The 27322-nt window shown below is 29.2% G+C and overlaps 7 protein-coding genes across 9 annotated transcripts; 4 read left to right on the top strand and 3 right to left on the bottom strand.

The window, feature by feature from the left end:
* Nucleotides 1–439: 439 nt before the first annotated feature.
* Nucleotides 440–5357, bottom strand: LOC113795260 (neuromedin-U receptor 2-like). Of its 2 annotated transcripts, XM_027345450.2 has the most exons (6): nt 4668–5357; nt 2881–3000; nt 2266–2793; nt 1458–1592; nt 1301–1338; nt 440–1239 (listed from the first exon to the last, which is right to left on the bottom strand). In XM_027345450.2, exons 1-6 carry the CDS (start codon nt 4957–4959, stop codon nt 595–597), a joined length of 1758 nt encoding a protein of 585 aa, XP_027201251.2. In that variant the 5' UTR covers nt 4960–5357; the 3' UTR covers nt 440–594. The 2 variants fall into 2 exon arrangements, with proteins under 2 accessions (XP_027201251.2, XP_075677156.1); XM_075821041.1 differs by lacking the exon at nt 1458–1592 and having other exon boundaries at nt 4668–5356.
* Nucleotides 5358–9452: 4095 nt separating this feature from the next.
* Nucleotides 9453–11134, bottom strand: LOC113795242 (uncharacterized). Its single transcript, XM_027345434.2, has one exon. The coding sequence runs from the start codon at nt 10863–10865 to the stop codon at nt 9654–9656; it is 1212 nt and encodes a 403-aa protein (XP_027201235.2). The 5' UTR covers nt 10866–11134; the 3' UTR covers nt 9453–9653.
* Nucleotides 11135–11214: 80 nt separating this feature from the next.
* Nucleotides 11215–12640, top strand: LOC113795243 (actin maturation protease). Its single transcript, XM_027345435.2, has 2 exons — nt 11215–11766; nt 11837–12640. Exons 1-2 carry the CDS (start codon nt 11453–11455, stop codon nt 12561–12563), a joined length of 1041 nt encoding a protein of 346 aa, XP_027201236.2. The 5' UTR covers nt 11215–11452; the 3' UTR covers nt 12564–12640.
* LOC113795241 (pinin-like) lies at nt 12512–14668 on the bottom strand. 2 transcript variants are annotated; one of them, XM_075821147.1, is made up of 6 exons: nt 14538–14668; nt 14198–14482; nt 13889–14126; nt 13671–13823; nt 13457–13595; nt 12512–13403 (listed from the first exon to the last, which is right to left on the bottom strand). In XM_075821147.1, the coding sequence occupies exons 2-6, from the start codon at nt 14386–14388 to the stop codon at nt 12721–12723; spliced, it is 1404 nt and encodes a 467-aa protein (XP_075677262.1). In that variant the 5' UTR covers nt 14389–14482; nt 14538–14668; the 3' UTR covers nt 12512–12720. The 2 variants fall into 2 exon arrangements, with proteins under 2 accessions (XP_075677262.1, XP_027201234.2); XM_027345433.2 differs by having other exon boundaries at nt 14198–14668.
* Nucleotides 14669–20147: 5479 nt separating this feature from the next.
* Nucleotides 20148–21557, top strand: l(1)G0004 (RNA-binding protein pno1). The gene is made up of 3 exons (XM_027345436.2): nt 20148–20748; nt 20819–21122; nt 21207–21557. Exons 1-3 carry the CDS (start codon nt 20542–20544, stop codon nt 21461–21463), a joined length of 768 nt encoding a protein of 255 aa, XP_027201237.2. The 5' UTR covers nt 20148–20541; the 3' UTR covers nt 21464–21557.
* Nucleotides 21558–21812: 255 nt separating this feature from the next.
* Nucleotides 21813–25157, top strand: LOC113795252 (protein argonaute-2-like). Its single transcript, XM_075820847.1, has 4 exons — nt 21813–21995; nt 22063–23868; nt 23930–24630; nt 24692–25157. The coding sequence occupies exons 1-4, from the start codon at nt 21893–21895 to the stop codon at nt 25010–25012; spliced, it is 2931 nt and encodes a 976-aa protein (XP_075676962.1). The 5' UTR covers nt 21813–21892; the 3' UTR covers nt 25013–25157.
* Nucleotides 25158–25787: 630 nt separating this feature from the next.
* On the top strand, nt 25788–26773 carry LOC113795271 (dTTP/UTP pyrophosphatase). Its single transcript, XM_075821150.1, has one exon. It carries the CDS (start codon nt 25792–25794, stop codon nt 26575–26577), a length of 786 nt encoding a protein of 261 aa, XP_075677265.1. The 5' UTR covers nt 25788–25791; the 3' UTR covers nt 26578–26773.
* Nucleotides 26774–27322: the final 549 nt, after the last annotated feature.

A 27322-nucleotide genomic window follows, 5' to 3' on the forward strand; every position in this document is an offset into this window, starting at 1 on the left:
ACCACTGTACGACCAAAACGTAATCTAGATTCATTAATGATAAGAAAATTACGTTTTCAATTTGGTTATGGTTTACCATGTCCATTTGATAATCGTCAAACAAAACAACAACAACAACAAGATGAAATTAATAATAATAACAATAATAATAAAATCAATGATACAAGTGAAATAACAACAACAATAATAACACCAATAATTAATACAACAACAACAATGATTAATCAACAACAACAACAACCAGAAGAATTACAATTTGAATCTAAACAACAACAACAACAACAACCAATGGAAAAAGCATTATCAGTTGTAAATGGTGATGATTTTTTAAATCAAATTAAAAATAATCATCAACAAAACTACAACTACAACAACATCCGTAAAAATAATAACAACAACAACAAAATTGATGATCATCAAATTATTATTCATCATAAAACATAATGGGTTTTTTTTTGTAATTTTTTGTAATTTAATTTTTATAATTTACAAACAAGAGAGCAAGAGAGAGAGAGAAAGATACACACTTTGTACAAAATAAAAGTTATTTTTATCACAAAAAAAATAAAAAGTTTTTAAAAAGTTTTTTTAGTTTTACCAAGAATTTTGTCCCGTTATCTGTTGATGCTGCTGCTGTTGTTGATTATTATCTGGAATTTGTTGAAAATTATTCTGGCTATGATGATGTTGATGATGATGATGATGGTGGCAACAATGTTTACAACAACGATGATATTGTTTTGGTAATTGTAATTCATTATTTCGATGTTTTTGGTGATGGTGGTTATAATTATTTCGATTGTTCATCATCGATATATCTGTCATTACTATCGATGGTATTTTTTTCTGTATAGTATCTGGATGTTTATTTGTAAGGCACATTGTATTATTATCATTATTTCCACCATCTACTGCTGCTGGTACATCATTAACCAATATGATTGATGAATTGATTGAATTATTATTGTTCCCGCCAACAGCGCCGCCACCGTCAGCACCAATTTGTCGGCTACCGATCGATAATTGATGTGATAAACATTTACGATTCGTACGTGGTTGTTGTTGTTGTTGTGGATGATGTTGATGACATTGATGTTGTTGTCCTGATTGGCAGCCACCATTAACCCCGCCGCCGCTATTACTATGTCCACTTGAATTAAAACTATGACGACCAAAACAGCTTTGTTGTACATAAAGCATGAATGCAGCACGAAATCTTGTTGATAACAGCGAGTAGATCTAGAAAATTTTTTCATTTTTAAAATTAAAAATTTATAAAAATCAAAAATTACAAACTTACCAATGGATTTAATGAACTATTCAGATAGTAAAGACATCCTGTAATCAGTAAAACGAAAAGAATTACATTAATAATTTTCCTATTACAATTTTGGGTTAAATAATCATTCATTTAACCCATTATTACTACTGCTAACTAGTAAATAGATAAAACATACCAGCAGATAAAAATAAAATACCATTAATTTGTCTCAAAAACATATTCCAACTTGAATATAATGTTACATATAAAAATAATAAACGTTGTGCATGAAATGGTGACCAACAAAATGTAAATACAATTACAATGACCACTGTGTATATAGGAAGAGAAAGAAACAAAAAAAAAACCAAAAAAATGACAATTTTTCAGAATAATTAATATTATGATTGCGTGTGTGTGGTGTATATGGTTGGGTGGACAATAACAGGAAGATTATTATTCTAACCATTATTATGATTAGAATCCAAGAGAGAGAGAGAGAGAGAGAGAGAGAGAGAGAGAGAGAGAGAGAGAGAGAGAGAGAGAGAGAGAGAGAGAGAGAGAGAGAGAGAGAGAAGATTTTGTCAACTTGAAATCCACTGGTTTTGTTTTTAATTGTAATTTTATTGTGACTTTACAACAAAAATGAATGAATAAATGAATCATATCAGGGTTAAGTGAATGAATGAATGAATGGTTAACTTGTTTTTTATTTTTAAATTATTCATAACAACAAGAATCTTTTCGTTCTTTTTATCTATTTCTTCTTGTTTTGGAGTCTGGTTACTATAACGAAATGATTAATAAAAAACAACAAAATTCTCTCAATGATTTTATCCAATAGAGAAAGAATATTTTGCCTTGTTTAAAACTCCTGTTATCATAATGGACCTTGAAATCATTGAAATACACAGTGATACACAGGGACACTGTTCAAAAACTTGTAAAAATTCAATGAAATTTCCAGAAAATTTATTGTAAATGTTTTTGTAAAAATTACTTACCTAACATACGAATAACAATACGTCTTGATTGTATTATTTTTCTTGATTGTAAATGATCATTTAATTGTTGTTGTTGTTGTTGTCCATAATAATCATTTGATAATGATGATTGTTGTAAATTAAAATTATAATCTAATTTTATTGTTTTTTTTAATTTTTTTGCAATTTTATAATAAAGACAAGAAATTATTAATAATGGAATTAGGAAGAATATGATTGTCGATGATAACATTATTAATTCCCAACGTTTATCCGGTACATTATAAGCTAAACCACACCAGGCACTTTGTTTGATTAATTTTTGTTGTTGATGATGATTTGTTGTTTCTAAATAATTAACACGTGTTAACAGTACTAATGGTATAGCACCTGATATTGATATTAACCATATTAAAAGAATATTACGATAAACTAAACGTTTTATATGTAATATGGATTTAAAATTGAATAATGTTTGTGTTGTTGGTTGTAATGTTTGATGTTTTGATGAACCACAAATGGCTAAAAATCTTTCCACTGTAAATGCCACTATGGTTGGTGGAATGGAATGTTAAAATGGTGGTGGATGGCAATTTTCAATGAAGTTTTTTTAAGAAAAAATCACCAAATACTTACCCAGTGTTAATACGGATGCATTGGCCGTACCTTCCAATATTAATGTTTTCAATGAACACATAACACTACCCAATTGCCATGGATATTGATGCCATAATGTATATAATTCTAATGGTAAACCTTGAATTTGAAAAATTTGAAAAAAATCAATAAAAAAAATCAATGAAATCAAACAAACAAAATCAAAAAATCAATAAAAATCAAACAAAATTTCATCAAATCTTTTTTCTTTCTTGATTTTTTTTTAATTTAAAAAAAATCAAAGTTTTTTATTTTTTCCCTTTTTTTCATCAGTTTTTTTTATTTTGATTTGAAAATGAAATTCAATTCAATTTCGTCACACAAAGCAGCAATAATGTCAATTTCATCACAGAATCAAATTCTGATTTGGTTTTTGTGAAAAAAAAGCTAGAAAAGTTTTTCTCTCGTTTTCAATCGGAAATTGAAATTGAATCAATTTCAACAAACAAACAAACAAACAAAAAAATTGCTGACCATAGAAGAAAATTTTCCGGAAAAAACATTTCCAAGAAAATTTCCCACCAGAAAAATTTTCCAGAAAATTCATTTCCATAATCATTGCAACAACAACATGATGAATTTTTCATTATGTGTTTTTTTTAATATCATTAATTTATTTATAAATCCATAAAAAAATTTGAATCATAATTATAATTATAATTATAATTACAAATAACTGTCATTGAAAAAATGATTTAAAAAAAAACAAAATTCATTTTGTTTGTTTTGGTTGTCAAGCTTTGTTCAAAACGAGAAAAAAATATTTTCCAGAAATCAGATTAATTTATTTCATTTCATTCATTTTTTTCCGGAAAATTTCTTTCATTTCTATTTTGCACATTGGCATTCATAAGAAAATTATTAAAGAAATGAAAAAAAAGGATTCTTTTATCCAATTCGCAACAACAACAAAAATTCCAGCAACAACAACAATTCTAACGACAACAACAACAACAACAACAAATTCCAATGATAAACAGTGAAAGAAAACAAATTACGAATTTTACTTCTTCTACATCCTTTTTTTATCTTCTTTAATAATAATGTTCCGGAATACCAGAAAAAAATCTTATCACTTTTCTTATCATTTTGTATTATTTTTCTCATTACCTAATGATGATACTGGTTACAGATACATGTTTGTGTAGAAATAGCTGAAAATCACGAAAAGAATTTTTCGCTACTGAAAAAAAGGAATTTGCTGCTGAAAATTATCATCACATAACAGTCAAATCGAATGGGATAAACAAAAATGGAGAAAATTCCCCCGAATAAAAATTTACAAGAATTTTCTCCATCTTCCTCTTCTTCTTCTTCTGATTATTATCATTATAAAGAAGCCGACACAACCAAAAGAGAGAGAGAGAGAGAGAGAGAGAGAGAGAGAGAGAGAGAGAGAGAGAGAGAGAGAGAGAGAGAGAGAGAGATAATAATGGCATTCTGTAATTCATTGGCTTTATTATTATTATTATGATCATCAACAGCAGCAGCAGCAGCAGAAGCATCATCATCATCAAATATTCTCTGCATGCACAATTATCATAAACATCAAAACCATTTTTATGATATGGATTTTATCCCAAATCAGGAGGAAAAAATGGCCAATTATTATTTCTATTTCGAACAAACAAACAAACAAAAAAACCATTTTCTGTCGATATAGTTTTTGGAATTTCGGTTTCGGACTCTTTCTTATGGCTGAATTTAATCGCATCATTAATATTCATTCAACAGAAATTTAAAAATTCAAAAACATTTATACTTACTAAACATTAATGAAATAAGATCAGTAATAGCTAAATTACAAAGATAAAGATTTGTTATTGTTTGCATATAACGAAAACGAAATATAACTAATATTGTTATTATATTTCCAATCAGGCCTGATATTAGAATAATAATATAAACAATAGTCATTATAATAAGCCATATTAATGGTAATGCTTGTTGTGGACCAAGATGTTGGTAAAGATGTTCAGTTATATTTAATAATTCATAATCATCATTCAAATCATTATTCAAATCATCAATATCGATATTATCGATTGTTTTATTCATTATTCATTATGATCATTGATTTTCAAAAAAAAATCGATAATTTTAACCAATCAGGCACGAAACACACACCCACAAAAACGCCCACTTTTACTAACATCCACCAATCACATTGGATGAAAATGAACCAAAAAAAATTTCAATTTGATTAAAGTTGATTAACTAAAATTCTTGTTCATCATTCTTGAATGAATCGATTGCTGATAATTAAATTAAATTCAATCAAAACAACAACAACAACAAACGACAACAAATGAAGGGAGAGAAAAAAATTAGGTGAAATTCTCATGATTAACTTCAAAACACACACTATAATCGGATAATCATTTTCAAAAAAAAAAAACGGAATTTTTGTTTTGTTTTGTTTTTTTTTGAAAAAACAACAACAACTGAATCGATTCGATTCTAAATTACAAATGTATTCTCTTGTTTCCAAATTCTCTAGTTTTTTCCAATTCTTTGCAAGTTTCATTGAATGATTCTCACAAATAATTGACGCATGCGTTTCATTATTGTCATTATCATCAATTCTAATTTCGACATCATCAATGATATCTACATCCCCAACACAAACACACACAAAATTGTGTCCAAATTTAACCCCCTTTCTAAACAACCGCACCACCTTCCTCCCCCTTTTCAAACAACCCTCAATGGATCAACATTCATTATCATTTTGTGATTCTTTCAATTTCTTTCATCATCATTGTCATTTGTAATTATGCTTGGGAAAATATTTTCAAAAAACTAAAATTCTGTTCGTTATTTTTTTTCACATTTCAGCTTTGTTTTTGTTGTTGAAATGATTACTGATGTTTTTTTTTTAAAAAGCTTCTTTTCTGGTTCTCCGAGCTTATCAACCAAAACAAAATTTCATTGTTTCCAAGTTTTTTTTTTTATTTTCATTTTGAAACAAACGCACGCACACTGTGGTGGATGTGAAAATCATTAATTTTAATTTACGAATTTCGTTTTTTTTGAAACATGTTTTTTTTAGGATTTTTTTTCGTTTTCGTCGGAATTTTCCTCGGAAAGTTTTTCGGAGAGCCTTTTTTTGAAAATAAACTTTGAATTTTTTTTCATTTAAAAATATTCTGTATCCAAAGATCATCTGGAATCGGGATCATTACCAAGATAATGATGATGATGATGATGATGATTGGGAAATTTTTCGGAAACTTTTCGGAAAATTTCCAAAAAAAATAATTAAAATTAAACATGAAAACTAAATTAACAACAAAATCAATCACCCAAATCAATTAATTATAATTATCTATTGATGGTATCAAATTTCTGGGACCTTTCAAAAACAACGATACATATCAGTAAAATATTATCATTATCATCATCATCATATATCACCTATAGTCCCTCCCACCTTTATTTTGACCCCCACATAGCTCCACCCACCAAACATAAATCTAATTTTAATGAAGATATGTATACAGTATGTTTGCGTTTTATGTTTGCTTATGGATTATTTATTCTCGCGGGGTAAATTTTGATGAAAACAAACACAAGCACTTTGAGAGCAAAAAAAAACTTTTTATTTGCGAAATGAAATGAAAATGGAAAAATGTCAGGAAAAGAAGAGAATTGAGCCTGGTAATATTCAATTTTTTCATTTCATTTGATTTGAAAATATTCAACCAAAAAAAAAAAAAAAAAACAAGAAAAAAAAAAGGTTACAACTTAATCAACCAAAAAAAAAGTGATAAGATTTAACTTTTGAAAATTTAGTTTTTTTAAATCGATTTTGACTTTTTCGTTTTCGAAAAATTGCCTGTTTTGGTTGGTTGGTTGGTTGGTTGAACGAAATGAGCCACCAAACCAAAAACCCAAAAAAGTAAAATTTCTGCTTCATTTCAGCTGAAAACCAAAGTTTTTTTGCATAAAAATTTTTGCAAAAAAAAAGTTTTAACCCTAAAAAAATCGGATTTCCAAAATCGATTTTCATTTTTTTTTCTGGTTTTGGTTGATTGTTTTTTCAAAGCCATTTATCGAAAGTCGAAATGTTTACGGGAAATTTCTCATTTTTGAAAAAAACCAAAAAACAAAACAAAAACAAAACGAAAAAATAACCGCCAACATCAAAAACGTAACCAAAGAAATAATGAAAAAAGGCATATATATTGATTCGTAATTCGCTTGAGAATATTTCCTGGAAAAATAAATTTATCAAATTGTCATGTTGCTGATGAAATAATAATAATATTACTACAGTGTTTGTCACACACACAAACACAGAATTTTGTTCATCTGTCAAACAAACAAAAAAAAAAACAAACGTAATTTGACAACTGTCAAACAGAATTTATCAATTCTTTCGATTCTTAGTTGACAAGTTACTGTATATGTGAATTTGTTGTTGTATGTGATCAATTTCCAAAAATGATTTTCTTATCTGCTTTCTTCTTTCTACTTCTTTCTTCTTCTTTTGAGAAAAATGAATAAATCCTTCAGGAAAGGAAAAAGAAACAGAAAATGTTTTTGGAAAGAATTTACAATCAGAAATAAACATATATATTGACAGATTTCAAAATGTTTTTCAAATGAATGTTTGCTTCACTGCAATGCATTTTCGATTTTTGTTTTTAGTTTTAGTTTTTGGTTGGAATTCCCAATAGAATTATAAATGTCATTACGAAATATGGAGAATGTAATACTATTAATTCTGGTCAAACAAAAGAGAGAGAGAGAGAGAGAGAGAGAGAGAGAGAGAGAATGGAAGAAAAAAACATTAATTAAATTAATTAAAAAGTTGATTAACAATTTTTTACAATGTCAAATTTTTATTTTTTTTCTCGCTTTTTTCAAAAACATTTATTTTATTTTTACAAATGAAATAATGGATGTGAAAATCTTGTCCGATGATTCGGATGTCGATTTTTTTTTGACTTTTCTGCTTCTTAGTAGGCGAAGAATATCTATATAATAAACACGAGAAGCGAAGCTTCTCGAGAGTGTCGTGCACAAAAAAAATGAAGGGCAAGAGAAATGTGTTAGGAAATTTTTAATACACAAATGTGATAGAAAGGGTCTGCAGAAAAAGTCAATGTGCGCAGCAGCTTGCGCAACATGAATTGCCTCGGGATAGAAACAATTGTTAACGCTTAGGCCCCGGTCTCATTGTTATGGGACCGCGGCCTTAGAGAAAAATTGTGGCTTGCAAAAAAATCTCAATAGGAAAAAATAGCCAAAAAAATGGAAATATTCAAATATAATTTAAATTTGGTTTAAGCAGGTTAGGTTAGGTTTGTGCAATTAGGTTTTCCGGGAGGAACTAACTAAAGCGCCAATATTTTTGGCTGTTTTTGGCGATTTTCTCCACTATTTTTCTTGGACCGATTTTCGGTGAGACCCGAAACAAATGGATAGAAAACCAATAAATAATTGGATCGAATCCTAAAAGAACAAAACTTCAGCCAAAGATTTGGGCGATGGGCGGCGTAGCCGCTCATCTGCCAGAATCTACGGGCTGAAGCAAGTGTGCGTGCTGCTGGCCGAAGGCCGGCAACACACACTTGTCCAGAATAACAACAACAACAAGGCAACAACAACAACAAACAAAAATATATGATTATTTAATGATTATGGTGTTATACTGTTTGTCATTATCATTATGATCATGATCATTATTATTATTATAATGATCATTATAGAATCTGATTCTGAAATGAAATAAGAATGTAGAGATAGAGAGAAATGGAAAGAATCCAAGAATATTCTCCATAATCATAATTTTCAATTTATTCCAATGAAGAAGTTCATATAGTGTATGAATTTTAATGATATTCTTTTGTTGTTTATTTTCGACCGGGGGGTGTGTACGCAAAAGTGGGGGTGGTGACAAACCATTCATTCAAATTGACTTTACTCCCTCTGCCACACGCCCACTGGCATTCGAATCATTTTTTATTTATCTTCTGGTCTGATTTTTTCTTTTGAAAAAATTCTGACCAAAAAAACATTTTTTGAAAAACAACCGGAAATATTTATTGATTTCAAATGAAATTTTCCGTTTTTCATTTGATCTATGTGTGGGTGGTAAGATAAGAGTGAAAAAAATCGATATAGAAAACAGAAAGCAGAATCCAGTAACTCAAAAAACAACAACATCATTTCGAAATGAAAATGGAAAAAAGAAAAAAACGGTTAAATGGGATTCACTCATGAATCATGATTCCAACCCGATAAAGAAGAAGATGAAGAAGACATATTTTATCATCGATATTTTCATCATCATCGTTTCTGTTAACCCCGAAGCACACACATAAAGAACAAAAAAGAAATCAATTTCAAACATCAATCCATTTTTCAAATCTTTCGTTTCATTTCATTTCATTTTCGTTCAAGAAGAATATTCTGCGAAATTCAATACCATCTTTCGAATGATGATGATGATGATGATGATGATGACAACTCAATGAATCAAATGATTTTTTTTCTTTCTTTTTTGAAATGATAAATGGATTCACGAACAAACGAAGAGAATATAAAAAAAAATATTCTTGGGAATTTTATTTCATTATTTTTTTTACAAAAAAAATTCTTTTAAAAAATCCTTTCTATTTTACAAAAATATTCGACTATTTCGACCGAAAAAAGGAAGAGAAAAGAAGAGTAATGCTATTTCGATCCACCATCATTGAAAGGCCACTTAAACTAAATGTTTTTTTTCCATGGATTTTCCATCATTATTGTTGTTGTCGTTGCTTTGTTGTTGTTGTTGTTGTCATCATTCCAGATTGTTGTTGCTGTTGATCAAGATTAATTTGTTTTTGAAAAAAATGACGTAATTGTTTTGATTTTAATTTTTCAGTTGAAGCTAGTACACCTTGATGTATATATTTAATATCATTACGTATTTTTGTTATTAATGTTATTAATTGATTTTCTTTTGTACATAAATCGATACTATTGAATATTATTGATGTTGTCGTTGATGTGGATGTAGCCGCAGCCGCCGCTGTTTTCAGATTCGAATGTTCCGAATCTTGTCGCTTCGATTTCAGCATGGTTGACTTCGAAAAGTTATTCGATTTTCTCTCGTCATCGTTTTTAACTTCTTTTCGTTGTTCGGTAATTAACTGCTGCCGTCGGTTATTATTATCAATCAAATCCATATTACGGATATTCAGATTATGTGAATTTGTATAATAATCACTATTATTATTGAATGCTTCATAATCATCATTTGATTGCTGCGTTGATTGTTCTTGTGATTGCGATTGACCATCATCATCGTTTTTGTTATCAGCAAATTTAATGAGCTCATCATTCGAATTATCCATATTATTTCGAATGAAATTTATCAATTCCATTTTTAAATGTCCAGTTTTCATTTCATTATCTAAATCTTTCAACATTTGTATGGTTAATTTTCTTATTGAATCCTGGCGATTTTCAAAACCATCACCATCATGTTCTAATTCATTCAGAATATTTATCAAATGTATACTATCATCTTTGGTTGTTTGTAATTCTTGTTGTTGTTGATGATTACCATTCGATTCTTGCGAACCATTGTTGTTGTTGTTGTTTTGACAATGATGAACATCATTGACTAGATTATTGGATGTAAAATTTGTTGCTGTTGCTGTTATCGTTGATTGATTACAAAAACATGATTCGGCGGTTGTTTGTAAATTTTGTGTTAATGATAATATTTCTGGTGTTGTAGAAGAATTATCATGAATAATATTTGTGGTTGTTGTTGTTGTATTATTATCAGCAATTTGTTGTTGTTTTGATAGCCATTCATTTTGTAAACGTAATCGAATAACTTCTTTAACTAATTGATTACGACATTCTTCTAAATATGTACATTTATGTTGCATACGTTTTAAACGTTCAACTAGATCACATATTGCAACACGTAATGTAAATTCGCTACCGCTTGGATTCATTTTCTTCGTTTGTTCGTTTTGTCAGTTGATTGTTGTTATCGTTGAAACAAGGGAATTCAGGAATGTTTTTTGATCGTCGTTTGAGATTCGATTCGTTTTTCTTTTTGTTGAAATATTCTATAGCTGGATCATTATCGTCAGCGGGTGAACAAAAAGGAATGATTGATCAGCTGCCAATTTTCAATTTTCCTTTTGGTAAATTTTTTGATTTTTTTCGATTCGGTTGTCGTGTCGACGATATTTGGATAATGAAAAAAACAGACAGAACAGAAAAAAAAATTGAGCAGCTGTACCACCATCCAAAAAGTGCTGCCATCTAACCATTTCGACTGATATCATCGGTTATGGAAAATCGAAAAATGATCCTCTTTTTCGTCTTCGAAAGTTTCATCATCGCTGTTTTTGAAGTTTATTTTTGTTTTTTTTTTGGTTAGCAAATTCTTCATTGAATATCATCAAATTTCAATGAAAACAATGATGTTGATGTTGTGAAGATTTTTGCCAAGTTTTTCGTTATTTTTCTTTTTTCGTTTTGTCTTTCGTTTTTTTTTTCATTTTTTTCGAAGCAATCAACACAATCGAATCGAATGTCTTCGGATCATTCATCGACGATTGATTTGGATGATCAATCGATGATCGATAATCAATCAAAACCTATACCACCACCACCACCACCACCTCCTCCGCCTCCTTATTTATCACTAACCGAAAAATCATTATCATTATTAGATTCATTTACAATTAAAAGATTGAAATCAATCAATCTGGATGAAGATCAAATTGTTTTATTTGCCTGTCAAAGATTTATTAGCCTATTTCGTTCATTTATAAATGAATATAAATCATTAACATTATTTTCATTATATCATCATTGTGATTCAATCATACAGAATGGTCCTACGTGAGTTTTGTTTATTCAAAATTTGTAATTTTATTTTGTAATTTCATTTCATTTTTCCCCCCAAATTCAGTTGTGGATTAGTTGCATTGAAAATGTCCCTAACATTGATCGACAATGAAATGGATATTGATATTGGAAAATTATATCAAAAAGCACGATCATATGGTTATACACAATTTGGTGAAATGTTTTCAGTTGAAAATATGGTTAAATTCATTTCGAATGAATTTTTATTAACTGTTGAACATTGTTATGATTTAGAACGATCAATGTTTGATGTTGTCAGGCATTTATGTTATCGACAACCAATTCTTGTACCATATGATGCTGATTTTAATTATGAACCTGGCCTGAAACAAGGTAATCGTGCACATTGGGCATTTATTTGTGGTTTTTGTTTATTGGATCCAATCGATATGTGCAATTATCAAAAAATGGGTAAAAAAATTTCATTCAGTGATTATATTATAACAATGAAAAATGATTATAATCAAAATGAAATATCCATATGTCCATTATCGTTGAAACATACAAATTGGTGGTCAATATTTGATTATATAAAACGAACCATATCTATTGAACGATTATTTGTTTATGCCCGACATGGTACAAGTAAACATTTACAACTATGGAATTATCGAAAATTATGTGAAAGTAATCGTAATTTACAAAAAGTATCCCAAAAAATTTTAAATGATTTTTATCGTAAAAATATGATCTATCCAAATGATGGTCGTTTAGATCAAACACTTTCAAATCAATTTATTATGATTCATGGTTATAATAAATTTTTATAAAATATACAAATTACAAATTCTACAAATTACACACTTGAATATTAAAAAATTTTTACTATTTATAATTTACTCAGAAAATATGTTCAAACTTTTTTTGTTTTGTTTTGTTTTGCTTTCTAAAAATGTTATAATAAAAAAATTTTTTTTTTGCCAAAAATCAATCATAATCTGGTTCAAAATCTTCTTTGTCGATTAATTTTTTGTCATCTTTTTGATCATTATCATCATCATCATCAATCGATTGGTTATTCTTCTTATTCTTATCTTCGGATCGTTCTTTTGATTTATTATGGCTATTTGTTGATGATTCTTCTTTCGATGATTTTTTATGATTCTGTTGTTGTTGTTGATGGTGGTGATGATGACGATGATGATGTGAATGCTTTTGTTGTTGTTGATGATGATGACCAGAATTTTTTATTTCTTTGGTTTTTATTTCATTTTTATCATCCGCTTCTATTTTGGCTGATTGATGATGTACATCATCATTTCTTTTCTTTACAGCACTAGTCGCTGCTGCTACTGTTGTATTCTGTAATAAAGATTTTCGTCCATTTCGAATTGTTTCCATTTGATTAAAATGACCATTTTTCTTTTCAACAACATGAGAATTATTCGATGATTCTTTTTGATCTTTGATCAATCGATTATCGTTCAATGTGGTTGTTGTTGTTGTTATTGGTAAATCTTTCGAATGAATTTTCAATTCATTTTCGTTAGCAGCTTTTGCTAAATTATTCTCAACATTGTCATCATCCTCATCATCATTATTTATCCGATACAATTCATCAATTTCATTCAATTCTTTTTGTATTTTAGCACGTTTTTCAGCAAATATAACTAAAAAAAGGAAAAAATTGAGAAAATAAACATAGAACAAAACAAACTCTTACTTCTATATTTATCTTTAGTTTCTTGTGAACGTTTCAATGTTTCAGGTGTATGTTTTGCTGGCATATAGAATATATTTGGTTTAACTTTTGTTTCGATAAAATTTCCCAAATATTGTTGTGATTGTTCCCATTTTTTATGCTATTTTCATCAAGAGAAAGAGAAAAAAGGGTTAAATTATTCAGGTAAAATCAAACAAATTCAAATTCAAATTACAATTTCAGCACGTTGTAATTTCATTTCTAAACATTTCATTTGTAAACGTTTTTTAGTTCTTTCTTTAAATAATTTTTCACGTTCATTTTTTAATTGTTCACGTTCCTGTTCATCAGCTTGATCCAATTTTTGTTCAATTTCGGCACGTTTTTGCTAAAATAAATACCAAAAAACAAAATTATGAATTTGGGAAAAGAAAAAACCGAATCATTATTTACCAAATCTTTACGTTGTGATTGTTCATTTTTAAATTTTTCCAATGTACCAAGTATATGGCCAAACATTCGTCGATTTCTTGACATTGATTTTTTATCCAATTTTTGTTCTTCCAAAACTTGATTTCGATGTTTTATTTCCCATGATGTAGCCACTACTTGTGATTGTAATGAACGTTTATATTGAATTTCATTATCATCATTGTCAACATTGAAATGATCATCGCCGCCAAATTCATTTCTGTAAATCAAAAAAAAAAAGATTTTCAAAGAATTAAAACAACAAAGGTTGGTAGCGAAAAAAATACATACAATTTTCGTTTATTTCCAGCAAACGATGATGATTGACGAAATGATCTTTGATTATTATTATTACGGCCATTATCATCAAACAATGAACGATTAGGATCTTTACCGGTTATTTTTTTAATATTATCATCAATATCGATTAAGGATTTTTCTAATAAATTATATGATGATTCAAGTTTTTCAAATAAATTCATGATTAAAATGCTGATTTTGTTCAATCAATTATTATTATCAGTCAGTAGAAGAAATTCTGAAGAAAACCCAAAAGAATATTCTCTTTCTTTTGCTCTTTGGATAACAATTTTTAAAATGAAATTGATTTTTTTTTATTTGCTTTACTCACTGCCGTTGTTGTTGTTCCAGCAAGCAACCAGAGGCAGTAGCAGCATCAGCAGCAGAAGCAGCAAGAATTGACCAAAAAAAACCGTTCAAAAAGCTCAGGATTTAAGGGGGATTTTAATTAATTAACCCGGTTTCCACACAGAAAAAAAAAGTAAGGTTAGTACTAACCTTTTTGGGTTATTTTCTCTAACCAATTTAGGTTAGTACTAACTCAGAACGGTTAGTACTAATCACTTAAGGTTAGTATGACGGTTAGTACTAACCTGAATGGGTTATTTGAAAGGTTAGTACTAACCCATATGGGTTATGATCAACGGTTAGTACTAACCTTAAGTGATTAGTACTAACTATTTTGGGTTAGTAATGACGGTTAGTACTAACCTAAGTGGGTTAGAAAAAAATTGCAACCATTAATTAATGAATATTAATTGTTATTTTTATTAATTGATAGAAAAAAATCATCATATTGCCGAAATGGAAGTTATTTTCACCCATCGAACGGACTTGGTCAACTAAATCAATAATTATTAACGAATGACCATTAATCAATTCACATTGCAGATAATATTCCGGATTGTGCAAAAATAAGACCATTGCTTTATTTAAGAATTTCATGTACTTGTAACAGACATAAATATTTACATATGAATTTGATAATAATAATTATTTAAAGTAGTGATTTTGAATACAATTAAGTAAAATACAAATTGAAAATAAAAATAAAAATAATAATACAATTAAAGAATAATAATTAAAAATCTATTGACATACGAATGTGGATCGTATCAGCGTTTGCGAAATTCTTATTCATGTTAAGTTGGAATTTGTCATTTTTTCAATTCATGAAATGATTTGGCGCGTTTTCTTTCTTTGAACAAATTATCGACACTATTCTAATATGATCAATGTGAATTGTATTTGCATTTTCAAGATTCTTTTTTATGTTAGGTTTGTCATGGTACAAATCCAAATTGGTAATTCAACTTGAAGAATATCTTCTCATAACAAATCCAAATTGGTAATCTAAAATGAAGAATATCCTTCTTCAGCAAATCCAAATTTCAAATCTAACCCAAAGAATATCTTTTCATAACAAATACAAATTCCAAATCTAAAATGAAGAATATCGCTCTTCAGCAAATCCAAATTTCAAATCTAACCCAAAGAATATCTTTTCATAACAAATACAAATTCCAAATCTAAAATGAAGAATATCCTTCTTCAGCAAATCCAAATTTCAAATCTAACCCAAAGAATATCTTTTCATAACAAATACAAATTCCAAATCTAAAATGAAGAATATCCTTCTTCAGCAAATCCAAATTTCAAATCTAACCCAAAGAATATCTTTTCATAACAAATACAAATTCCAAATCTAAAATGAAGAATATCCTTCTTCAGCAAATCCAAATTTCAAATCTAACCCAAAGAATATCTTTTCATAACAAATACAAATTCCAAATCTAAAATGAAGAATATCCTTCTTCAGCAAATCCAAATTTCAAATCTAACCCAAAGAATATCTTTTCATAACAAATACAAATTCCAAATCTAAAATGAAGAATATCCTTCTTCAGCAAATCCAAATTTCAAATCTAACCCAAAGAATATCTTTCTTCAGCAATTCCAAATTGGTAATCTAACATGAAGAATATCCTTCTTCAGCAAATCCAAATTTCAAATCTAACCCAAAGAATATCTTTCTTCAGCAATTCCAAATTGGTAATCTAACATGAAGAATATCTTTCTTCAGCAATTCCAAATTCCAAATCTAAAATGACCACCCAATTGGTCACCCCTGATATAGCCTAATGATTGATTGCTGGACCTTATTAAATTATCGAACTAATTAATTTGCATTTTCTAACTGTTCAGCAACATGCATTTCATTCAGTCATGTTAAGTTTGATCCGTTGAATTTGTCGTTTTCTTATTCCATGAATTGATTTGGCGCCATTTCTTTCTTTGACCATATCATCGACAGAATTCATAAACGATTAATGTGGATTGTATTTGATTTTTAAAGATTCTTGTTTGCAAATTAAAATTTAACATTTTCACTATTCGTGAATCGATTTGGCGCGTTTTCTTCCTTCGACCAAATTATCGACACAATTCTGATATGATCAGTGTTGATCGTATTTGTATTCTCGAGATTCTTGATCATGTTAGGTTGAAATTTGTCGTTTTCACTATCCGTAAAATGATTTGGCGCGTTTTCTTACGTTGAACAAATTATTGACACTATTCTAATATGATCAATGTGAATTGTATCAGCGTTTGCATGAATTTAGTCAATGTAAAGTTGAAATCTGTCATTTTTTCAATTCGTGAATTAATTTGGCGCGTTTTCTTACTTTGAACAAATTATCGACACTATTCTAATATGATCAATGTGGATTGTATTCTTATTTCCAAAATTCTTGTTCATGTAAGGTTTGGTTTGATAAATTTAATGTTTTCTCAATTCATGACAATGTTTGGCGCCATTTCTGTCTTCAACCGAATTATCGACACAATTCTGGTATGATCAATGTGGTTTTGTTTCTTATTTTCAAAATTCTTGTTTGTGTTAAGTTTGGTTTGATAAATTTAACGTTTTTAATATTCCTGAATTGGTTTGGCGCGTTTTCTATCTTCGACCAAATTATCGACACTATTCTGATATGATCAATGTGGATCGTATTTGTATTTTCAAGATTCTTGTTTTGTTAGGTTTGGTTTGGTAAATTCGCCATTCTCGTTGTTCTTGAATTAATTTGGCGCGTTTTCTATCTTCGACCAAATTATCGACACTATTCTGATATGATCAATGTGGATCGTATTTGTATTTTCAAGATTCTTGTTTTGTTAGGTTTGGTTTGGTAAATTCGCCATTCTCGTTGTTCTTGAATTAATTTGGCGCGTTTTCTATCTTCGACCAAATTATCGACACTATTCTGATATGATCAATGTGGATCGTATTTGTATTTTCAAGATTCCTGATCATGTTAGGTTGAAATTCGCCATTCTCGTTGTTCTTGAATTAATTGGGCGCGTTTTCTTACTTTAAACAAATTATTGACACAATTCTAATATGTTTAATGTGAATCGTATTCTTATTTCCAAAATTCTTGTTCATGTTAGGTTTGGTTTGATAAATTTAATGTTTTCTCAATTCATGAAAATATTTGGCGCGTTTTCTTTCTTTCAACAAATTATCGAGACTATTTTAATATGATCAATGTGGATCATATCAACATTTTCTTGATTCTTGTTCATGTTAGGTTATGATTTGCCGTTTTCACTATCCGTGAAATGATTTGGCGCGTTTTCTTCTCTTGAACAAATTATTGACAAAATTCTAATATGGTCAATGTGGATTGTATTCTTATTTCCAAAATTCTTGTTCATGTTAGGTTATGATTTGCCGTTTTCACTATCCGTGAAATGATTTGGCGCGTTTTCTTCTCTTGAACAAATTATTGACAAAATTCTAATATGGTCAATGTGGATTGTATTCTTATTTCCAAAATTCTTGTTCATGTTAGGTTTGTTTTGTTGAATTTATCGTTTCACTATTCTTGAATTAATTTGGCACGTTTTCTACCTTCAACCGAATTATCGAAACAATTCTAGTATGATCAATGTGAATTGTATCAGCGTTTGCATGAATTTAGTTTATGTAAAGTTAAAATTTGTCATTTTTTCAATTCTTGAATTAATTTGGCGCGCTTTCTTCCTCTGACCAAATTATCGACCTAATTCTAATATGATCATTTGATTTGATATGATCATCATAAAATTTGCCGTTCTTCCTGGTCATGTTAGGTTTGTTATGGTAAATTGGTCGCTTTCTCCATTTGTGAATGAATTTGGCGCTTTTCCGCTTCTCAACAAATTATCAGCGAAATTCTTACGTCGTATTTCTATTTTCAAAATTCGTGTTATGTCCGTTCTAATTAACTTTTTTTTTGACTTTAAAATATTTTTCAGATTTATCAATTCAAGAGGATTGATCATCTCTGAAATACATCAATTCACAAGTTGGAAATAATGATAATAAAATTAATTGCTGTTTGCCAATGTTAAATCTATGGAAGATTATAATGCATTTTTTTCCGAAAATTTTCAAGTTTGACAAATGAACATTTGCGCATAGTCAAATGCTAACTATTTTCAATACAAATACGGCCTGTACTTTCGATAGTGTAAATCGTTTTAGCGCGTAAAAATTCTCTCTCAGCTAGTGGCGGCTAGTGGTAACTATTTTCTATACTTTTCTTTCGTCCAATCAGAATGCAAGTTTCAAAAGTTCTATTCAACGGTCGTCAAAATCGTTTGTCCTCGTCATTCTATTTCGAACTTTTTTCGGTGACGGTTGTTTTTCGAACGTTTTTTTCTGGTTGATTTTATAAGTTATTTTTTTCAATTTTAATCATTGATTTTGGTCCAAATTTTTGGAACAACCACTTTTATTGATTAAAGATTATCTTTGTTTATGCTTTTATTTGTTTCCAGATTAAAAATTGACCACGAAATTGATGAAAATTGTTTGAACGGGCTGCGATGCAATTGACGAAAAATGATCATTTTCTCGATGGCATTTATTCAAGTTTGTAATTATCAAATGATATTTCATTTTAAATAAACTTTCATTTAATCACATCTTTTTCAGTTTATTTTTTCAGTTTCATTATGTTGCTAATTAACATTTCCAGTAAATCAATAAAGGTAATGTTATCATTTTGAGTAACATGAAAATGATCACAATTTTCCTTCGTTTTAGCATATCATTCGACATGACAAAAGTCTATGGATAATTGGTGAGGAAAATACATGGTCCCAAATAAAACTGCTGGTAATAATCCAGGTAAATTTGAAATCTAATCCATAATACTTTTCACTTTAGTTTCTCAAGTCTTTACTAATGAATGTCGAAACAATATTCGATTGACTATCATATTCCAGATTGATTTGTTGGTTTCATTGTTCATCGGCATCTGATTCAAGAATAGTTTGATAATGTTCAACAATAGGATAGGCTAGGTTAGATTAGGATTAGAGAACATGGTCTGAACTATTTCCTATTGAATTCGGTGTCGGGTGAAACTTTGTGACCAACAAAACAATCGACAAATATGATTAAATCAGTCGAATATCGGCACAATTGACATCGATTTGGAATGATAATGAATGGTATGTGATTAAATGAAATGAACAAACTGACAACTTATATTTTTTTCCGTTAGGTATTTACCATTATATCTCATCATTTGTTGGAATGGCTATAGCTATCGATCATAGTTGATGGACATTGGTATCAATCACTGATATTGGATATTGGCAACCTGTTTTATCGGATTATCTTTGAAATTTGGACATTCACTTTTGGAATTATGAATAGCGATGAATAGCACGAAAAGACGAGTACAATCGGAAGATAAAATATAAACAATTTTTATTTTTAATTTAATTAATTAATTATTTTAATAAAATCAATTAAATTTTAATTAATATGGGGTTAAATTATTTGGGGAGGATAAAAAGGGGGGAAAGGAGCCGCTGCAACAAAAATTGGGATAGTACTAACCCAAAAAGGTTAGGAGACCATTTGGTTGCAATCAGGGTTAGTACTAACCCAAAAAGGTTATGAGACCATTTTGTTGCAACTAAATTGATACTAACCCAAATGGGTTAGTACTAACCCAAAATGGTGTGCCCACGTGCCCCAACCCATTTGGGTTAGTACTAACCCACTTTACTTTTTTTTCAGTGCCACGATGGTTATCTCGATGGTCGTAATCTTTGATTGAGAGTTTTCGTTTTCTGTTTTAGGATCAAAAAAAATCAAAAGTAAATATAGGGGGAAAAATGATGACCCGAATCTAAAAAATTCGAATGTCATTTCATTTATGAAGTTACCAAACGCATTGAAAAGATTCATAAATCCAAAACAAACCACGTGGATTTTCTTTTTTTTCTCCCGAAATATTTTGAAATAAGAATCAACTTTTACCGAAAAAATGGCCGATTTATTTGAAGCCGAAATGGCTAAAATTGATGATTATAAAACAGATGAAAAAATGGATGACAATTCACAATTTACGACCATAGTGAATAAAAAATCTAAACGTAAACGTAAACATGATGAAATGGAAGTCGACGATAAAACGGTGAAGAAATCATTACCAAAATTACCGAATTTTAAACCTGTTGATGAAAGTTCAACGGTAAGTTTTTCATGTTTCTGATCTGAATTTGAAACAACAACAATTTTTTTTCTGTATTTTCATTGAATAGAATTCTGGAATTGAATATCGAAGAATACAGGTTCCATTGAATCGTTATAAATCATTGAAGGAAAATTGGTTGAAAATATTTACACCGATTGTTGAACATCTTAAACTACAGATGCGTTTTAATTTTCATACAAAATGTGTTGAAATTCGTACACCACCTGGATTGAATATTGATTCGGATAAATGTAATATACAAAAAGCAGCCGATTTTATACAGGCATTTATTTTAGGATTTGAAATTGAAGATGCAGTTGCTTTGATTCGTTTGGATGAATTGTTTATCGAATCATTCGAAATACAAGATGGTATGTTTGTTGTTGTTTGTTGTTGTTTTTTTAACCCTGAATTAATTCAATTTGAACTTTTTTTCATTTAAAAAAACAAAAAAGTAAAACGATTAAAAGGTGATCATCTAAGTCGTGCAATTGGTCGTATTGCCGGTTCGAATGGTCGTATTAAATTTACTATTGAAAATATTACAAAAACTCGTATAGTTTTAGCTGATTCAAAAATTCATATACTTGGATCTTATAATAATATTCGTGCTGCACGTACAGCAATTTGTAATCTAATTCTTGGTAGTCCACCTTCGAAAGTATTTGGTAATATGAGACAATTGGCTAATCGTTTGATTGAACAATTTTGAAACAACAAAAAATCTCAAGATCCTTCTTTTAAAATTAAATTGTCTTTCCTTTCTTAATTAAAAAAAAATTAAAAATTTGATTTAAAAATTTCAATTGTAAATGTTGTTACTAGATGGCGCTTTTGACCAACCATAAAAAAAAGGAAGTGTTTCGTTCGTGAATATTCAAAAAAAAAACCAAACCAACAATCAAAACGACAAACTTTAATATTTTTTTTTTTTTTGCTTTGCTTTAACAATGTTAAGTTTTTTTTTTTTGAAACAAAGCACACCATTCATCATCGCATACTCACCGAACATTAGTCATTTGATTTTTTTGATTGTTTTTTTGCATATAAATTTCATTGATTTTTGTTTCTAATCGTGATTTTTGTTGGATTTTTGATTTTTGTTCAATTCGCGCTCACCCAATAGCAAAACCAAAAAATCATGAGTTTTCGTGGCCGATCTCGTCCACGTTTTGGTTTTCGTGGTGCAATTTCATCATCTAGACGATCATCAACACCCGAACCACGATCACCACCACCGCCAGGTTTTTTTCCCCTTATTTTTTGGAAACATTTTTTTTCTGATAATTTTCTTTCATTTTTATTTTGCAGAAATTGAAGAAAAAACTACCCAAGATACTTCGGTTAGTTCGGCAATTATTTTATCATCATCATCATCATCATTATCATTACCGTCAACTATTCAATCTCGTGAACAATCTCTTGAACCACAGCAACAACGACGACCAACATCACGGGATATTCCAACTGGAATTCGTTCGATTGGAGGAACTACTCGAATTCAACGACCAGATTATTCAAAATATCCTGAATCACGTGATTATCCTATTGTACGTACAAGTGAATATGAACCGGGTAAACATGGTCGTAAAATTGAATTATTAGCTAATTTTATGTTGCTCAATGTTCAACCAACAATTGTTCATCAATATGATTTGAATTTTCGTTTTAAAAACGGCGAACAACAATCGGGTACCGTAATACCGATTGCTGAAAATGAACGAATGCAAAAATTTTTTGCACGTATCATTCCACAATTGGTAGCGAAATTCATTCAAATTAATGATAATGTTTTTGCTCGATTATCACAATATGTTTATGATAATGGTAAAAATATTTATACAACCGAATTGATTGATACTGGAATTCTTTGTAAAGAATTTTCCGATGATATTAATGGCCGCAGGAAAGAATTTTTGGTTGAAATATCAAAAGTACAAACTATTGATCTATCACAAATACCGGAATATTATTCCGGTCGAATTTCCAACATATCTGAAGTGGCAATAAATTTTCTGGAAATTTTGCTACAAAATATTTGTTTGAAAAAATATCAATTTCATCGTCGTAATCTATATGATTGTCAGAATGGTTTAATACGTGGACCAAAACAATTCATACAATTTGTACAAGGTTTTAGTACGGCTGTACATCGTACTCAGTTTGGTCCATCATTAAATTTACACCTGAAAACATCATGTATGATATCATTATCAGCTGAAACTCTAATTCAATTGATTGCAATGTTATTGGATGGTCGTGATCCACGACAATTAACATCATCATCATCATCATCAAGAGATTTGGAACGTATAAATAAAATTTTACGTGGTTTAGATGTATATTCTCGGCATATGGGCCGTAGAATGAATTATAAAATTAAAGGAATTTTATCACGAAAACCAAATGAATTATCATTTGAAATGAGACAAAATGGTAATGGTTCTGGTGGTGATGGTGATGGTCAAGAAGTACGATCGATTACAATCAAAGATTATTTTATGGAAAAATATCATATTGAATTGAATAATGATTATCCGGTTGTACAATTGATTGGTAGACCGAATTTTTATATGCCATCAGAGCTATTGATAATGAATGAAAAACAATTTTTAAATACATCAAAAATTGATTCAACGATTCAAAATGATCTTTTACATTCATCCACAAATAAACCATTGATTTATTTAAATAATGTTACACGTTTTGCTAATGAAATTGCCGAAATAGATCCTGAACGTATGAATCATTTTGGTGTTGATTTACAACCACGACCAGTACGTTTTTTTGGTCGTATATTTGATCCAATACGTTGTATTGGTAATCAACGTAATGATCGTTTTGCATCAACAATCAGTACTGCTGGTGGTAATTCATCATCAGCTGCAAAATGGGCATTTTTTAGTTTTGATGAACGTTTTAATCGTCGTGATATTGATTCATTTGTTCATGAACTTAAACAAACTAGTCGTCGTTTTGGTTTGGATTTATCTAATTGTTTGGAACAACAATTAGTACCAATTAATCAACAAAATTTAAATGATGTTGGAAATGTTTTTGCTAATATTTTACAACATTTACCATCTTGTAATTTGTTGATAATTGCATTACCACAAAGTAAGAAAAACCTAGAATATTCTGTCACTATATTAACGCGATATATTCTCTCTTCTTTTAGTTTCCTTATTGTATAACATGGTTAAACATTTTGGTGATCAAAAATTCGGTATCGTTACACAATGTTTGAATGTTGAAAAAGCTAAACGTCGTAATCGTGGTTATGTAGAAAATTTATTATTGAAAATAAACGGGAAACTTGGTGGCCAAAATAGCTATATTGATTTGAATGTTTTGAAAGCATTACCATTGGATCCAACAAAAACAATGGCCATCGGTATTGATGTTAATCATCCTGGCATTGGTGAAAAAATTCAAAGTTCAATTGCCTGTACAATTGGTAGTTTGGATCAACATTTTACACGTTATACGGCAAGTGTCCGGGCACAAAAACAAGAAAAAATAGAAATGATATCGGTACTTGAAGAAATGATTAATGAATTATTGATTGAATATGAAAAATATAATAAATATTTACCGGAAAATTTTATTATATTTCGTGATGGTATTGGTGATGGACAATTTTTATTGGCACAAAATGAAATTGATCAAATTCGTCGTGCTATTCGTCAAAAAGTGAGAAATGGTAAACTAATGTATATCGTAACACAAAAACGTCATCAAACACGTTTTGTTTTATCAAAACCAAGTGGTTCAATGGATCGTCCTATTTATAATGTACCATCTGGTACAATTGTTGATCATACAATTATCGATCCAAATTATCATATGTTTTATATCAATTCACATTTTTCACCATTGGTAAGTGTTATTTGCTGTTTGTGTGTTTACCTGATGATAATGTTTAAATAACCAATAATAGGGAACATCACGTCCATTGAAATATGTTGTTTTACATAATGATTATGAACGACGACAAATGAGTCAGGATGATATACAGAAATTTTGTTTCTATCTTTGTCATAATTGTACACGTTATCGTGGTGGACCAATTGCAATGCCCGTACCGGTTCGTTATGCTGATCTTTGTGCTTATCGTTCAAAATTACATTTAGAAGGACAACATGCAAGTAGACAAATACCGTTAGAATGTCAAGAAGAATTTGAACGTCATATTATTCAACAATTGAACAAATTGGTCAAATTGAATGATAAAATTAAAAATACACTTTTTTATTGTTAATCGAAACAAAAAAAAATGAACAACAAACAAACAAACAAACAACAATAATATTCTAATATAATCAACACTGCCAAAACAAAACAAAATATTTTGAATTCAATTAAAATTAAATAAATGTATTTTGTTATCATTTTCAAAGATAAAATCCACTTGTTGCATTCCTTTTTTATTTTGATTGATTCGAATGATATGTTTGGGAATTTAAAAAAATGATATGTGGCGCCATACAACGGCGGTAATTTGTTAGTGTCCGCACTCATTCATGAAAACAACAACAAACAAACAAAACTCGGAGAAATCCATTGAATTTTTTTTTCTCTCTTCTTACAGAAGAAACTTCTTTTAATCAACCTGAACACCAAAAAACAAAAAAACTCAATCTTCTCACCATTATCAATTTGGTTGTTTCAACCGAAAAACAATTTAAATTCATGTCATATATTAATCCATGTCGTCAAAAATCATTGTGACATAAATTTGAAAAAAAAGAGAAAAAAAACGAAAGAAAGAGAGAATCATTTATCAACAAAATAACAATAGGCAGCAAAAAAAAGTGACGTAATATATTGGTGTTGATCTACTTTGGAAGGTTTTTCTTTTGTTTGTTTGGATCTTTTTTCTTGTTTTGGTTGACGAATTTACTTCAATCACTTCTACAGGTTGCTCTATATTTTTGTTTTTTTGGCTTTTTCCGAGGGGGGTATGTTTGCTATTTTTTTTATTGATTTTTAAAAATTTTAAATTCTTCTTTTTGTTTTTTGGCTCGAAAAAACAGAATAATGTTGGAACCAATTCGTCATATAATAAGCCGTCAACGTAATATACTTGCATCATCAAGTATACGAAGAAAAGAAATACTACAAAGTGTACAATTTAATTTTGAAATTATACGACCAGAATTTGAAGAAAATTTGGATAAAAATTCATTTACACATCCATGTGAATATGTAAAAGAAAATGCTAAACAAAAAGCATTATCAGTTTGGCGTCAATTAGCCCGAAATAATAATGATGATAATAATAATGTTGCTGATTTAGTTATTGGTTGTGATACGGTTGTAACATTGGATGAAAAAATTTATGAAAAACCAAAAGATGATTCGGATGCAATACGTATGTTAATGAAATTAAGTGGTCGTACACATACGGTATTTACCGGTGTTGCTTTGATAACTAGATCTAAATCAATATCATCATCGACAGCAACATCAACGTTGTTGACCACCAATATTGCTGATCAACAACAACAGCAACAAACATTATCAACAACGATGGCAATACAACCGCAACAGATGAAAAAATCATCATCATTATTATGTATAGATGGTGATGATTATTTAGTAACAACATTTCATGAAGCAACTGATGTTACTATTTCAGAAATGGATAAAACAATTATTGAATCATATGTTAAAACGGGTGAACCATTAGATAAAGCTGGTAGTTATGGTATACAAGGTATTGGTGCAACATTAATCGAATCAATACGTGGTGATTATTTTAATGTTGTTGGTTTACCATTACATCGTTTAGCTAAAGAATTATATTATATGTATACAGAATGATGAATAATAATAACATTCTTCTTGAATCAAATCTTTTCAAAAATTGTTTGTTTTGTTTTGTTTTTTTTATTCCATCCAAAAAACATATAATCAACAAATGAAATAATTGGACCAAACATCATGCATTTTTATCTATCCAATACACAGACACACACACACACACACTAGTCTTCATTACATAATCAAATTTATTTTTTTAATTGAATTTTTTTTTCGATTTGATTTTTAATTTTTTTTTTGAGAAAATAAATTTATTTTTTACAAAATAAGAATTATCACAATTACGGCCGATAGATGGCGTTAGAAATCAAGTGGTGATTGAAAAAAAATTCATTCGAATTCGAATTGTTTATCGCCGAAAAAAAAACAAAACCAAATGATGGTTTCACGGTAAAGAAATTCATCCGATAAAATTTCATTACAATGATGATGATAAGTAGATCAGTAGATTGTAAAGATTATTGATTAATTAACAATGTATTCGCCATTTTAATTATCAATGACGAAAAAACCAAACATTTTCCGGTTGTTCTTCATCATCATCAAACGTACTGATTATTGGCCATGTATATGTGGTTGTTGTCGTCGTCGTTGTATCATTCATTAATGATGTTTTTATAATGTTGTTATCGGTATCCATGGTCATTTTATATTGGCCATCATCATAATCATTGAATGATAATAATGTTGATTGAATAAATATAATGGCCATGATCATCGATACAAGACCAATGGTTATTAATAT

Source organism: Dermatophagoides pteronyssinus, unplaced genomic scaffold (genome assembly GCF_027571235.1).
Source record: "Dermatophagoides pteronyssinus isolate colony J.1.1.1.1 unplaced genomic scaffold, Derpt_VIB-CSIC_2022.12 sq0008, whole genome shotgun sequence".
Taxonomy (NCBI): domain Eukaryota; kingdom Metazoa; phylum Arthropoda; class Arachnida; order Sarcoptiformes; family Pyroglyphidae; genus Dermatophagoides; species Dermatophagoides pteronyssinus.

Coding starts and splice junctions, on each gene's coding strand:
- LOC113795260 (XM_027345450.2), bottom strand. CDS start 4,959: ATGAATAAAACAATCGATAATATCGATATTGATGATTTGAATAATGAT. Junction 3,001..4,667: donor TCTTATTTCATTAATGTTTA/GTAAGTATAAAT, acceptor TTCAAATTCAAG/GTTTACCATTAGAATTATAT. Junction 2,794..2,880: donor TGCATCCGTATTAACACTGG/GTAAGTATTTGG, acceptor CACCAACCATAG/TGGCATTTACAGTGGAAAGA.
- LOC113795242 (XM_027345434.2), bottom strand. CDS start 10,865: ATGAATCCAAGCGGTAGCGAATTTACATTACGTGTTGCAATATGTGAT.
- LOC113795243 (XM_027345435.2), top strand. CDS start 11,453: ATGTCTTCGGATCATTCATCGACGATTGATTTGGATGATCAATCGATG. Junction 11,767..11,836: donor ATCATACAGAATGGTCCTAC/GTGAGTTTTGTT, acceptor CCCCAAATTCAG/TTGTGGATTAGTTGCATTGA.
- LOC113795241 (XM_075821147.1), bottom strand. CDS start 14,388: ATGAATTTATTTGAAAAACTTGAATCATCATATAATTTATTAGAAAAA. Junction 13,596..13,670: donor AATTACAACGTGCTGAAATT/GTAATTTGAATT, acceptor TGATGAAAATAG/CATAAAAAATGGGAACAATC. Junction 13,404..13,456: donor AACTAAAGATAAATATAGAA/GTAAGAGTTTGT, acceptor TCCTTTTTTTAG/TTATATTTGCTGAAAAACGT.
- LOC113795252 (XM_075820847.1), top strand. CDS start 21,893: ATGAGTTTTCGTGGCCGATCTCGTCCACGTTTTGGTTTTCGTGGTGCA. Junction 21,996..22,062: donor ACGATCACCACCACCGCCAG/GTTTTTTTCCCC, acceptor TTTATTTTGCAG/AAATTGAAGAAAAAACTACC. Junction 23,869..23,929: donor GATAATTGCATTACCACAAA/GTAAGAAAAACC, acceptor CTCTTCTTTTAG/TTTCCTTATTGTATAACATG.
- LOC113795271 (XM_075821150.1), top strand. CDS start 25,792: ATGTTGGAACCAATTCGTCATATAATAAGCCGTCAACGTAATATACTT.